At 37.3% G+C, this 14919-nt stretch overlaps 1 protein-coding gene and 1 long non-coding RNA gene across 14 annotated transcripts in view; both read right to left on the bottom strand.

Moving 5' to 3' along the window:
* Nucleotides 1-5469, bottom strand: part of LOC105234133 (uncharacterized) — a 78310-nt gene extending 72841 nt beyond the window's left edge. For 12 of the 13 annotated variants that reach the window (XM_049450323.1, XM_049450326.1, XM_049450328.1 and 9 more), the window contains exon 1: nt 5007-5469. In XM_049450323.1, the coding sequence (XP_049306280.1) occupies nt 5007-5243 (237 nt within the window). In that variant the 5' untranslated portion in view covers nt 5244-5469. The remainder of the gene's footprint in view (nt 1-5006) is intronic. The other variant, XM_049450317.1, reaches the window with a different exon arrangement.
* Nucleotides 5470-6319: 850 nt separating this feature from the next.
* On the bottom strand, nt 6320-13737 carry LOC125776773 (uncharacterized). The gene is made up of 6 exons (XR_007421914.1): nt 12026-13737; nt 11792-11971; nt 8063-11710; nt 7014-7364; nt 6883-6949; nt 6320-6816 (listed from the first exon to the last, which is right to left on the bottom strand). It is a non-coding gene; the product is annotated as an uncharacterized LOC125776773 (long non-coding RNA).
* Nucleotides 13738-14919: the final 1182 nt, after the last annotated feature.

Here is a 14919-nt window from a genome sequence, read left to right as displayed (position 1 = left end):
TACCCCGACTGAAGCCCCAAATAAAGAAGTGCATTTTCATGTGCAAAATCTGCACTATGCATAAGCGGAAAATGCGATCGCATATTATGGCAGCACTTCCACCTGAACGCTGCCTTTCACCACTACAGGTGTAGATTTTGCTGGGCCTTTTATGATAAAGGCATCCATGCTAAGGTCTCCTACCCTCATGAAAGGCTATGTGGCTGTTTTTGTCTGTTTCACGACAAAAGCAGTACACCTTGAGCTATGTACGAATCTGACGACGGAGGCTTTTCTTGCGGCTTTTGCTCGTTTCGTCGGACGACGAGGCTTTCCATCAAAAATCATGAGCGACAATGGTAAAACATTTATCGGAGCTCAAAGAGCTACCGAAAAACAGTTTGTGGACTTCACAAAACAAGTCTCACCAGACATTGTCCAAAAATACGCTCCCCAAGGTATCAATTGGCAGTTTATCCCCCCAAGCGCTCCACATATGGGTGGCTTATGGGAATTTGCCGTAAAAAGCTTCAAATCTCATTTTAAAAAGATAGCTGGCAACCACAAATTTAATTTCGAAGAATTCACGACCCTCTTAATTAGGATTGAAGCAGTTCTTAATTCACGGCCTCTCGCTGCACTCTCGCAAGATCCCTCAGACTTTACTGCCCTTACGCCAGGGCATTTTCTTAAAGGAGCGCCCATTCTGGCCACACCTGAGCCAGGCCAGGAGAATTAAAATTCTCCATCATGACTTCAGTCGTCGATGGAAAAATGATTATTTAAAGGACCTCCACAGAAGGTACCAATGGAAAATCACAGAAAATGCGCCTAAGCTTGGAGATTGTGTCTTAATCAATGACGATTGTCTCCCCCCTACCGAATGGCGGCTTGGCCGCATAGAGAAGCTCTACTACGGCTCCGACGGTCATATTCGCGTAGTCGATCTCCGTACACAATCGGGAACGCTAACTAGACCGCTCGTTAAATTATGCTTTTTGCCAACCGCTGATAAAATTGAAACGTAACCGCAACCAATAAACAAGAAATTAACAAAAAAAAATATAATAATAATCTTACCCACTATAAGAAATAGCCACCAAAGCCAAAACCAAAAAAAAAAAAGTCGATCCACATGACGACTCAATCGTGCCACATCACGTGGTACCAACGCCCATATGATTATATACACAATATATAATAATTAACCATACTATTTTCTTAACAGATTAATATGGACGTCGAGATGCCAATTGTGCCTACGCCCACTGTGCGTTCCGCCGTCACGGTTCCGCGCCCTAGAGCTACCCCAGTAGCAGCGCCGCGCACAACCATCGCGGCCGCACCTCCCCGAGAAACTCCATCGGCTCTCCGCAGTGAACCGCAAGCAATAGCTCCGGAGCAGCCACAGCGTCAATGCGTGCTGTGTCGCCGACGACATCGGTTGCCACACTGTGGCATCTTCAAGGGGATGACACCCTTGCAACGCCAGCAGATCGCACAGGCACACGGCCATTGCCTGAATTGCCTGGCGCCTACCCATAGCACGCGCGAATGCACGACTGGGTACCAGTGCCAAGTCTGCATGCGGCACCATCACACGATGCTGCACCGCACCGCCGAACCCGACGTCGGGCGTCATCATGTCCCTCGCACTCGTACTGCCAGCCGTCGGCCCCCGCGGCCGCAACCGCGAAGGCCGGCATTACCATTGGAGGAGTCCCGATTTTGGCGTTATCGGCATGCAATCTCGAACCGAAGGCGCCACCCTAGAACGCAAGCCCGTCGTACAACTGGCCTCAGCAACGTTGTTGCAACCCTGCAACAACTTCAGAGCCTACTAGGCTAAATACTCGCCTAGGGGGGCCAGGATGTATAAATGAGCATCCACACACACACACCACATTAGCACGCCCCATCAACTCCACATCAACACTGACACGCATCCTTCACCACACTCATCACATCATCACTTACCATCCACATTACTCACGAGAGCAACACATATTGACACCCACCCACAAGTACACCAACCAACAACCATGACACCGCCCCCTTACCAAAGCGAAAAAGGGAACCTACAAGGAGATGCAGTTTCAGTTGGTTATCGACATCAGCAACGATCGGTGCATTTTTTTTCGTCGCGCATCTCCCACGCCGCCTAGAGTAACAGTGACATACCTTTTTTTCAATTTTTCGGGAAGTTTCCGGCTTTTTTCCATCAAACCCTAGTGGGCTTATACCGTTCCCGAAACTCGATCATCAGTGCCTTCGGGAATTTTAAAGTATTTATAGAACCTTATTGGAGGACATCCCGTCTCCAAAATTATTGTTAAGCAGCGGTGAATTTTAAATTAATAAAACCCTATTCGAGCACGCGTGCACAAACAAATTCATTGTTTTAATTTCTTTCGTTACGGGAAATTTGTGGTCAGCTGAAAGGGGAGTGCTCGATAATTACAGAAGTGTTGATAAAAATTTTGAGATATACAGAAATCTTTTCGAAGTATTGCACAAAGCAATGCAATATTTAAACGGGAACGATGAATACATATGTATATGCGTACAATTTCAAACTGATCCTTCCTGAAATATAATAAAATTGCTAAATATTGGGAATGGTAGAATAGAACTGCAATCAAATACACAATGCAATGAATTAAAACTGGCTCATTTATCATTCGATGAATAATACACCACGGGCCCCACCCAAAGAATGATGCCATAACCTTGCCAGCCGATTTTTTTGTCTTTCCACGCTTGAGAACCGTTTCTTAATATGCAGTCCGGCACGATTCCGATTACTTTGGCGGAGGGGTAAAAAAATTTCCGTATAAATGGGGTATGTACGGATAGGGGGCTTCTCCAGAGGAGGAATATCCAAAAAATATGTAAAAATAGCTAATATTTTTAAAAATATTCTAAAAAAATAACCCTGGCCGAGCGAATACCCGGGATGACTGAAGTACTTTCGCGTAGTACTCCTTTCTGCGTTGGCGGCCTTCGGCCGCGCTCTAAAAAAAATAACCCTGGCCCAGCGAATACCCGGGGTGACTGAAGTACTTTCGCATAGTACTCCTTTCTGCGTTGGCGGCCTTCGACCGGGCGCTAAAAAAAATAACCCTGGCCGAGCGAATACCCGGGGTGACTGAAGTACTTTCGCGAGTACCCGTTTCTGCGTTGAAAATAAAAAAATATATTGACTTTTTGTTATAAAGTGGTTATAACTCATGGTTATCATGCACTCAAAATTTAAGTTTTCGTTATAAAGTGGTAAATTTTGGTTATTATATCTGTCAGCGATTTCCATTTATTTTTGATGATACATTGGTTTGTATTTTAGGTGACAATATATATATTATTATATTTAAAATATGAGTTTGAGTGCATAATAACCAAAAAATATAACCACTTTGGCACAATTCCGGTTTCTTTGGCGCCGCGATTTGAAGGTACCGTTGGAAAGAGGAAGTCCTCCTGATTAAAAAACATATAGGGTTATAGAGTGCGCAAACGCTTAGTTTAGGAGATATTCGGCCTTAAAGTTCAAAAATTCGCAAAATTGGACCATTTCAAGGAGCTATTTCACCACACTAAACACACTTTTTTTCACATTTTTCACTTTAAATTAATTAAATTGCACTATAATCTTTAAAATGAATCTACATTTTACACTTTTAGCAGGTTTTTTACCTAAAAAATTTTTATTTTAAAAATCACACTTTACACTTGTTTGAACCTCATTTGTTTACCAAAAATTACGACGAAATGGAGCGCTGCCATGTGATGATAAGGCAATTCGCTGAAATTCCTCTTTTTCGCAAAAATTCCTCTATTCATGCATATGGATATTTTCTTTTTTAAATTTATTAAGCAAATAAGTAATATATAGATAAAAAATAACATTCCTTTGTGTCGAACTACTTTCTGCACTGGCGGCCTTCGGCCGCGCTTCAAAAAAAATAACCCTCATCGATCGAACACCGGGGTATTGATAGTTCCTTTGTGTCGAACTACTTTCAGCACAGACGGCCTTCGGCCGCGCTTCAAAAAAAATAACCCTCATCGATCGAACACCGGGGTATTGATAGTTCCTTTGTGTCGAACTACTTTCAGCACAGACGGCCTTCGGCCGCGCTTCAAAAAAAATAACCCTCATCGATCGAACACCGGGGTATTGATAGCTCCTTTGTGTCGAACTACTTTCTGCACTGGCGGCCTTCGGCCGCGCTTCAAAATAAAAACCCTCATCGATCGAACACCGGGGTATTCATAGTTCCTTTGTGTCGAACTACTTTCTGCACTGGCGGCCTTCGGCCGCGCTTCAAAAAAAATAACCCTCATCGATCGAACACCTATTTTAATCAAAAAGAGAGGAAAACTGAAAAACTTTCCATTCTATAATACGTTTTTTCTATTTAAGATATAATATACACATTTTTGATTATATTTTCAGGACACAAAGTATGGCAACACTGCTATTTGTCATAAATGTAAACACGCAAATCACTTGAAACTTTGAATGTGCAAAATAATTTTTAAAGTATATTTATTTTCTTAAAAAATATACAATTAGTGTAAATTTTTGATAAATACGAATGTGTACAGTGTAATTAAATATATATTAATTAAAAAATATGTGAAAAGTGGGTTAAACATAGTGAAATAACGAGCATTGTTTTTACAAATTTTTGAACTTTAAAGTGAAATATCTCGAAAACTATGGGTCTGAGGACCGTATATGTGTATACATTTTTTAATGCTGAGGACCTCCTCTATCCATCCGTACCATCAAATCGCGGCGCCGGAAAAATCGTAATATTGCCGGAATAAGAAACGTCCACTATCAGCCCATACTCATTTTTCTATTGTAAAATTTTCCCGGCTTTCTTATTCGAAAATAATTTTGCTCTGAGCTGTTGATTATTTTATTATAAATTCACACCAGCAAGCCATTATGGGAGTCTTCTAGTATACATGTGTATATTATTATGGGCATACTAAATGTATATCAATATTTTACTTACATTCTCAAAATTATTATTGGCATTCGGCGTAGGAATTATTGGTGGAAATATCCGCTTATTGTTGATAGATATTATTTCTTTAGGGGTATTAACATTATTTGTAATACCAGTGGTTCTTATAAACGAGACACGCTTGTTCTCGAAGAATTTGCTTTTTCCAGAAGGGTATTCGCAAGAAATATGTATGTTGGACATTTTCATTAAATTATTTTGACCATTTTTATCCTGATTAAACATAATTACAGTTTAAATTAGTTGAATCAATTTCTTGCAATTTATAATACTTTTTCTGTAAATACAGCAAACGGTAGCTCAAGTATTATTATTTTAATTCCATGTCGTCATAATTTTACAAATCTCAACATTTCAAAACACGTCTTAAAATATATGAATATATATATATAAACCATACTCTGGTTCATATGAAATATGCCCACCACCATATTTTATAACTTTACTTTATTTATATCAGATGTTTTTATTCAATATCTCCACATCCAATTACTTCACAGATAAAGCAATGGAAAATTACATGCTAGTATTTTTCTGTTGGTTAAATAAACGTTAATTTAGTAACTCAATGCCACGAAGTAATAGATCTTTGTTCACATACTTATTTCGGATCTGTTACACATATGCACTAACAACACAACTCATTAAAATTATTAAAAATCAAAAGTAAGTGTTAACAGAAATGTCCCTAAATTAACTTCTGAAAAGCATTTGACGCAAATTAGATACCTGATAGAAATATTTAATTTTTATCGACTTTTACTATAAAATCACTACAATCTAACTGAGAACCGATTAGTTATCAGTGATGAATGCATTACTTCCCTGCAAGGCGGGTAGTTGTTAGCAAACGTGTAAGCGACTTGTTATTGTTCACTTTTGCATTCGTTAAAATATTTGTTACCTTTGTTCAGAGTGTGGGAAAAAATAAACTCATAGATATTCGATGTTCAATGGTTATCTCGCTCTAACCAATGGCAAATATCGCATGCTGCCTTGTTCTAACAGAATACACACATTTGTTAGCAAATCTCTTCACAGTATGTTACGGGTAACAAATTATTTTGTTAGCGCATAGCTTACCTATGTATTATGGATAACAAAAAGTATTTGTTACCCGAATATCTGTTAGTGTTATTATTTTGGTTATCAGTTTGTTACCTTTAACATATAAGCATGTTAGCAAGAACAAGCAGTAACAAGATTATCTGTTACCCATTTGTTACTTCTAGAAAATTCAATTATTTTAAATAAAACTCAGTTTTTTTTTATTATTTCGCTTTATTTAATAATAAAATCAAAATAATCAAATATTTACTTAAACTAATATTATTATTACAGAAAAATAATACAAATTAAGTTTTTTCAGTAAAAAAATTATAATTCTAAAAATTCAAATTTGTAAAAGTAAAATTAGAAACTTCAACTTAAAACTAATATGTACATCTTAGAACTAATTTATACAACTTAAAAGTAATATATGCAACTTAAAACTAATTTATACAACTCAAAACTAATATTTACAACTTAAAGCTAATATGTTTAACTTATAACTAATATTTACAACTTAAAACTATTATACATAAGTAATAATAAAAAACTTATATTGATTAAGTTTGTCTTCCACGAAGCGCTCGTGCTCCTCCGATGACATGGGCAGTTTCGAAGCGAGCTCCACGTAATGCTCGTCCTCCAAGTCACCGGTGAATCGGCTAATTGAATGGTGCATCTTTGCCGCTATGACGCGGCATTAGCGCAATAACTTACTTTGCGCCTGCACTTCGGCCTTTTCTGGCATCTAGAAAATTAAAATATAAAAATTAGTTTCTGTTTTAATTTGGTAATGTAGTACAGCGTTACTTACTTTGTCTGTTAGGACTTTTCAATTGCAGTGAGACGGGTCTCAATGGCATCCAGCTTCTGGATTATATCTGAAAAACATAAATATATTTTTGTAAGCAAATACTAATATATTTATATATTAATACATTATACCTGCATGGCCGCCAGACGATGGTGACGGTACCACAATATTTGATGGTTCTATCCAACAGATACATATGTTGATGGAGCATATGAGAGCCTTGCAATCAGTATTTGACGAAGTCAATGGTACTGATTTGCATATACTTATGCACAAATTACGCCCAGAAGCACATAGGTTTAAGAAAATTAACATTTACTCGCTTATTACACGCAGCAACTTTTGTCTCGGCAACTCTTGGTTTATAGGCGAGGGGGCGACGAGGAGAGGAGAATCGCGCCGAGTTTCCAGTGTTCAGCAACTCGCTTTGTGTTCTTATTCGTAGCAGTTCGCTGCGACGTTTTTCGGCATTCGTGTTCTTTCTATCGTAGTACATAGTTGCATTTGAGTATATTTTTTTGAAATTAATATTTTGAATATATTTAAAAAATTTAATTTCATCTTTCGGCAAGTAATTTGCAAATATGTATACAGATATACATAATATAATACAAATATTTTAGAAAATGGAGTATGACGAAAAAATCGAATTAATTAAAGATATTGTGAAATGTATGGAGAAAGCCATACAAATTGATTCAGACTATAGTGAAAAGGGTGACATATGTATGTGAAAGTCTGTCATATAATCTTTGTTTTAATTTTGAATTATAAATAAAATGTATTTCTTAATTGTCAGAACTGATTAATATATGTGATAGAGTGGCCCAAATACCCATAAGGAAAAAGAAACGACAATGGGTTAAAGTAAAGAGTAGACAATGGGTTAAAGTAAAGTGGAAGAGAATGAAAAAAAACTCGAACAAAGTTGCGCAACACAAGTTGCTCGTGTGAAGATAATGGGCGACAGCAAAAGAGAATCGCCCGAGAATTAGCAACTTTTGTCGCCTCGTGTAATAATAGACTTAGAGTATTGATACTTGGTTACAAAATATTCAATCTTTTTATTTACATAAATGTATATGGTTGAAACAAACACAGCAAAGAGACAAAATTAAATAATACAATGAAAATTCAATTAAATGAATATGTGGGTAAATGTTCACTATAAAATATTCACTTATATTGATGTTAACTTTTGATGATATTCCTGATTTTGTATGTCTGCAACACAACGAACAACGAACAAAATTTGAACTTGTCATTGCGCAATCTTTGTTTTTATCATTCTTGAAACCGCGCTTTTCGTTTTCTTTTTCTTGAAAAATAGGGTATACGTCTCTCCTATTCTCGCTAGTTACCATTACAATATGTTTAGAATGTCGATAGTTTTTCTCTATCTTACTTACGTATTCTCCCATGCAATTAAAAATTGCAGAAAATGTAACAGTGTTAGTGAACAGCTGAAAATGGTTCAATGTGTTTGTGCAATCTGTTGCCTCCGCCTTGCAGGGTTATCCGATAGGTTAGTTTAGTTCTAGCCTCGGGTAAAAAAAAAATATCTCTGCCTTTCCCTAAACGTTGCTCTACTTTGCGAACTATTTTGTAAAACTACCCGTTACTCTTCAGTTTTCATTGGCTATTAGTTTACAGCCCTATTCTGAAAAAACCTCTCAACTGAGTTGAGAGGATAAATTTGAGAGATTTCTTGTGAGGCATATTTTGTGAGGCTATTTTGCTCAAACCTCATAAGAAAAAACCTTAAAAAAGTCACCACGTGAGGTAAAAAGCTTTTTGCTGTCAAACAGCTGTTTTAATAAAAATAAGCAAACAAAAATGGACACGCAAATGGATAATCAGCATATGTATGTATGTAAGTAATTTTGTAAATTTTAAATATATATATAAACAATAATTTCATATATTCCTAGGCTTACAAAAACGGAAAGGATAGCTCAGGAGCAGCTGCAACATTACATATTGTTTTGCAAGCAGCATCCTGAGTTTCAACGGGGGAAGCTAACTACGACCAACCCTCAAGGGCTGCTCATAGAGAGCATATAACTATTACCAACGCATTTTTGATAAGAGCCATACCCGTAAAAAGACAAACACGCTAAGAAACGTAGATCACAAAATATATTCGACTTCTGTACATCATACGGCACCGATTCACTTATAAGTAATTTACATAGCGATTTTGGGAATCGAAATGTATTAATAAATGTTGTGTCTTGCATAGTAAAAGGATCGCTTTTGTCTCGTAAACCCTTCAAAATTTTCCTCCTATCCCCCGATTCCTCCTCCTCAAAAATTGCCGCATATACAAGAATAGTTCCTGCACGCTAATTATAACACTCAATTCTCAATTTTTTAAAAAATGTCAAATATTGATGTCAAACAAAACAAACACAGATGTTTTGTATTATGATGGCTTCTTTCACACGTCACAGATATTTGTGATAATAGTGAGCATTTGAGCTTTTGAATTTTCGCCAGCATAAGGTAACCCTCTCTATAATGAGAAGCATCACTGTAGTGAGGTTCTCTCTGCATGAGCTCTGCACTTTATTTCGAAATTAATTGTGGATATTAAGGGCAGTGAAATTTATTTCTCTTCAAGCGCGCAGGATGTTTTAATACAAACAACGGGTAAGATAAATAAATAAAAATAAATAAATAAATTTTCTCTTAAAGATTTTACACGAAATTTGGGATCAAGGGCACAATCGGCGCAATCGATTGTACCCATATTGGGATTGTTTCACCCTCAAGCACAGACGCCACTACTCCTTTCTCACTTTTCATGAACCGGAAAGGATTTTACAGCCTTAATGTAGAAGCAGTAGGTAATGTTCTATATTATACAAGCTATTTGCCAATCTTTCTGTTAATACATATGTATGTATGTATATATTTGCATTTTTGGCAGGTTTGTGATCATCGACTTATGTTCACCGCTGTCAACGCGAGATATCGCGGGTCATGCCATGATTCTGGTATTTGGCCCACATCCCCTACACGTATGCACCTCATAAGTACCTATAACACGCAAAGTGATTCGTGGTTGCTAGGTAAACAAGGATTGGAGCCATGGCGCCATGGCTGTTCACGCCAGTCGCTGAACCTTCAAATGCAAGGGAAGTGCGTTACAATAAATTGCACGCCAAAGCACGTAACACCATTGAGAGAGCCTTTGGTGTTTTGAAGTCACGATTCCGGTGCCTCTCAAAACACCGCATTCTTCATTACAGCCCTGAAAAAGCGTCTGTTATTATTTACGCGTGTGCAATTCTTCACAACATTTTACTGAAGCATGGTGTGGCTGCAGACCTTGGCTTCGAAGAAGTTTTAGAAGAATCACAAGACACCGAAATTGTTTTCGAAAACCCCAATTTTAGGGAGGGTGCTAAAGTAAGAGAACGTTACATCATGTCTTTATAATATACATATGTATATATTTCCAGTCATCAAAAGGGGGGTCTCTCATCCGAGGCTGGTTGTTGCTATTCGCTGGGGTTGTTTTTTTACGTGGCGGGTCCCAAACCCAGCGCACAACCCTATGTAGGGGATATTTCGCCTTCTCACGTTAGCTCGCCTTCAAACGGATGTTCTTAGGCTACCCAGAGGATACTTGGTCAAAGACCGGAAGTCGTGAGCTGCTTGAGTCATATGTAAAAGAATCGTTTCTGGCCACTCCCAAGTGAATGGCGATCAGAGAACTTTCCTCACTTGCGTGAACTTCTACATATGACTCCATCCTCCTATAAGTCACTCAAAATTCCCGTCCTGCTATATGGTGCAGAGGCCTGGACGATGTCAACAACAGATGAGTCGACGTTGCGAGTTTTCGAGAGAAAAGTTCTGCGAAAGATTTATGGTCCTTTGCGCGTTGGCCACGGCGAATATCGCATTCGATGGAACGATGAGCTGTACGAGATATACGGCGACATTGACATAGTTCAGCGAATTAAAAGACAGCGGCTACGCTGGCTAGGTCATGTTGTCCGAATGGACGAAAACACTCCAGCTCTGAAAGTATTCGACGCTGTACCCGCCGGGGGAAGCAGAGGAAGAGGAAGACCTCCACTCCGTTGGAAGGACCAAGTGGAGAAGGACCTGGCTTCGCTTGGAATATCCAATTGGCGCCACGTAGCGAAGAGAAGAAACGACTGGCGCGCTGTTGTTGACTCGGCTATAAGCGCGTAAGCGGTGTCTACGCCAGTAAAGAAGAAGATATATTTCCAGTGTACTGTAAATATAAGTATATACATATATGTAAGTTACTTACTCTCTCTGTACATTTGACTTCCTCTAAGTATGAATAAAAAGACATCTACATATGTTTAAATAATTCAGTACATATATGTATTTTATTTTTGTTATTATTTATTTAATTTTTCGCACAATTTAATCGTAACCTCTGACATCGAGCTTAGTGCTTGTGATAGTTGGTTCAGCACCCCCGTCATCTGCTCGTTTTGCTCTACAATTTTCTTTTGTATACCAATGGCCTCCTCCTCTGGCTTTTCACGGTCCTCCATTTTTTTAGCCCTGCTCCAAGCATCTTCGCTGCAGTCAATATACCTTTAGAAGGGATGTAAGAAGGCGATGGCATAGGAGAAGGTAAGATGGGAGGAGATAAGGAAGAAGAGGACAAATCTGGAGGTGATGGTGAGGAAGAAAAATTTATTGAGAAAGCAGGAAAAGCTGGAGCAGGTGATGTGACTGTTGGTGAGGAAGTTGGAGCAAGCGATGTGACTGTTGGGGAGGAAGCTGGAGCTTGAGCGGGGACTGGTTATGTATTTAAATGCAACTGCGGCAAAATCTGTAAGCATAAAACGGACCAATTATTGCCTCATGTAATTATAAAATATATAGTCCGACAAATATTCAATTAAAATATTACCTGGTGACCCAAAGCCCCAACACCCCGCAATCTATCCACCGCTGCTGCACCAAAGGTTGTAATGGCTTGCTCCTCGAACTCCGTTATTCCTTTTATCGGAGGGCCTCCACCAGTCGCTTGCGCATGTGCCTTAAGTTTGCGTGCTCGCGATCGCAACTGATGTTTCCAATGCATCAAGGACTATGGAAACATATTTTAATAATGTGAAACATACACAAGCATTTATGAACTTACCTCCCTCCACTTGGCTGCCGACCGAGTTGGACCTCTTAAGGCATTTAAGGTATCTGCTAACTCCGACCAAAGTATTTGCAGCCCTTGAGGTTGAGTTACATTTTAAAATTTGCAAAGCAAAATTACTTACATATCTTGATTATCCATTTTGTTTGCTTATTTTTATTGAAAAAACTTTTTACCTCACGTGGTGACTTTTTTAAGCTTTATTCTAATGAGATTTGAACAAGAATAGCTTCACAAAATATGCCTCACAAGAAATCTCTCAAATTTTTCCTCTGAACTAAGTTGAGAGGTTTTTTTCAGAATAGGGCTGTAATTTTCCAAATTAAAAACACGTTTGTATGTATGCACACGCGATGTGTGAACGAAAGGGGATGTCCCAATAGGGTTTTGGCACAATTCCGATTTCTTTGACGCCGCGATTTGAAGGTACCGTTGGAAAGAGGAAGTCCTCCTGATTAAAAAAATATATGGGGTTATAGGTACCGCAAGCGGTTAGTTTACGAGATATTCGACCTTAACGTTCAAAAATTCGCAAAATTCGAACATTTTCACATTAAACACACATTATTAACGTTTTTCTCTTCAAATTAATTAAATTATACTATAATCTTTTAATTAAATCCACATTTTACTCTTTTAGCAGGTTTTTTACCTAAAAAATCTTTATTTTAAAAATTACATTTTACACTCGTTTGAATCTCATTTGTTTACCAAAAACACCCATTGCAGAATCTAGTGATATATGAACGGCTGATTCGGTCAATTTATTGTGAATGACTATTATGCATGGCTATTGTGAATTGGCGCACCTTCTGCATACATTTTTAACAAAAAAAAACTGTAACAAATCTTTATAATTTAAATAGAAGTTATAAAATCTATTTAAAACTTATAGCGGGATTCTGTAACCAGTCTCTAGTCTCTATTTGAGGCATTTTGAGACAAAGTCTCAATTTGAGACTAGTTACTATTCACTAAACAGTCTCTAGCGTTAATCTCAAAATATTGAGACCTGGTAGTTAGCAAGTCACAAACTAAAAAGAGCTCTTGTCTGCCATTTTGAATATACTGAATAGAGATCATCATAGATATTAATTGATTGTCGTTTCTTTATATTTTGTAAGCAACTCAAACACGAAAAGATGAAAAATAAATCAATTTTACATAATTTTCGTAAATATTATGAAACAAAGTCAACATATATTTTTATTTTTATTGATAATTATGTTTTTTGACTATGTTATAGGAAATTTAATATTTGTTATCGGCATATTTATTTTGATTCAAGTGTAAAAACATCTCTGATTAATGAAATGTAATAGATTTTGTGACTGTCACTTACAGAATAGCAATATCATCTCAAGTCTCAAAAATTGTCTCTAACTTAAAATCTCAAATTTAGAGACTTGAGACTGTCTCAAGTTACAGAATCGCACGGTTACCTTCCTCAACAATTTAACAACGTAATATGTCTTTACGGGGCATCTCGACAGGATAAAATCTATGTCTTACTAACTGTATTGCCGTGCCTATTGCCTGTGGAGACTCCATATTGCTTATTGCTTACAATATATGGTAAACTAATTAGTTTGCCATTTGTTGTAAGCAATAAGCTGTCACTTCAGCAGTTTGACAGCGCAGTTTTAATTTCTATGAAAATTTCGAAGAGGCAACATATCCCATTTGCACATATGCCGACGAGATTTTCGTTTCGGTAATATGAAATTTAGTAGAGCGAGTATTAAGACGACTGTGTTATATTATGAATATAAAGTATATTTTCAAAATAACATTTTTCCCAAATATGAATATATAGTTTAATATTGATAATTTATAGAAAAATTATTCAAATTCGGTTGGGAATGAGCGAAGTCTTAAATTTAATAAATTTATAAAAGCATTAATCAAAAGATCATTGCTCATATTAAATTTATTATTTTAATTGGTATATAAATTTTATGCATACATATACATTTGTAAAAGAAGGATCTTTCTCCTTTCTTATTATCTTATTTTTCCCAGAAATACATTTGTAAAAAAAGGATCGTAATCCTTTTTTTATTTCCCTCATAAAAGATTTAAACAGTTCAAGAGCTCAAAACATGCGCCGCATCAGCTACCTACCTGTCGGCATTTCGCAATGTGATTAAAAAAATTTTTCAAGAGCTCAAAGCATGCGCTACATCATCTCGAACCTACCTACCCTACGCCTTTGCGCAAATGATTATGTTATGATAACAAATGCCCACATACAGATTTGGCAATGGCAATAGCAATAGATTTGACAGTTAGTAAGACATAGATTTTATCCTGTCGAGATGCCCCGTTATGTAAAATTACAGCTAAAACAGGGTTGCAATTATATTTTTGCGTGACATTGCACGCAAATAGACATGGGTTTTGGTCTGACATATAGCCATTGCAAATAATTTTCTGCGTGGGTTTATTGTTGCGCCGGTGCACCAGGAGGAAATATATGCAGTTATTGCACCGTGCAAGGATTTTGCAAGAGCAAGAGAATACCCCTAGTGTAAAGTATGCAGTATGCAGTACAGTACGAAAACTCAATTTTTGTTTCGAAAAATATAACCACTTTATATCCAAAACTCATATTTTAAATATAATAAAATATTGTTACAAAAGTAGTATTAAGTTGTATTTGTATTGCTATATGCATCCCTTATTATGAACAATAGCTGTAGGTATATGGAATAGCATTTGTCTTGTTGTAGACATCTGGCGCCGCGGCTGTCTGCTTGTAGAAACAATAGACATCTGGCGCCACAGCCGTCTGCTTATCTACTTAAACAATTGCTGAGTCTGGCGCCACGGCTGTCTGCTTGTCTAAGCAATAGCTGCGTTTGGCGCCGTATAGCATTATGTTCTGG

The sequence above is a fragment of the Bactrocera dorsalis genome, chromosome 2, assembly GCF_023373825.1.
Source record: "Bactrocera dorsalis isolate Fly_Bdor chromosome 2, ASM2337382v1, whole genome shotgun sequence".
NCBI lineage: Eukaryota > Metazoa > Arthropoda > Insecta > Diptera > Tephritidae > Bactrocera > Bactrocera dorsalis.
The sequence above is the reverse complement of the archived record's forward strand: the minus strand, read 5'-3'. Positions and strand labels throughout refer to the sequence as shown.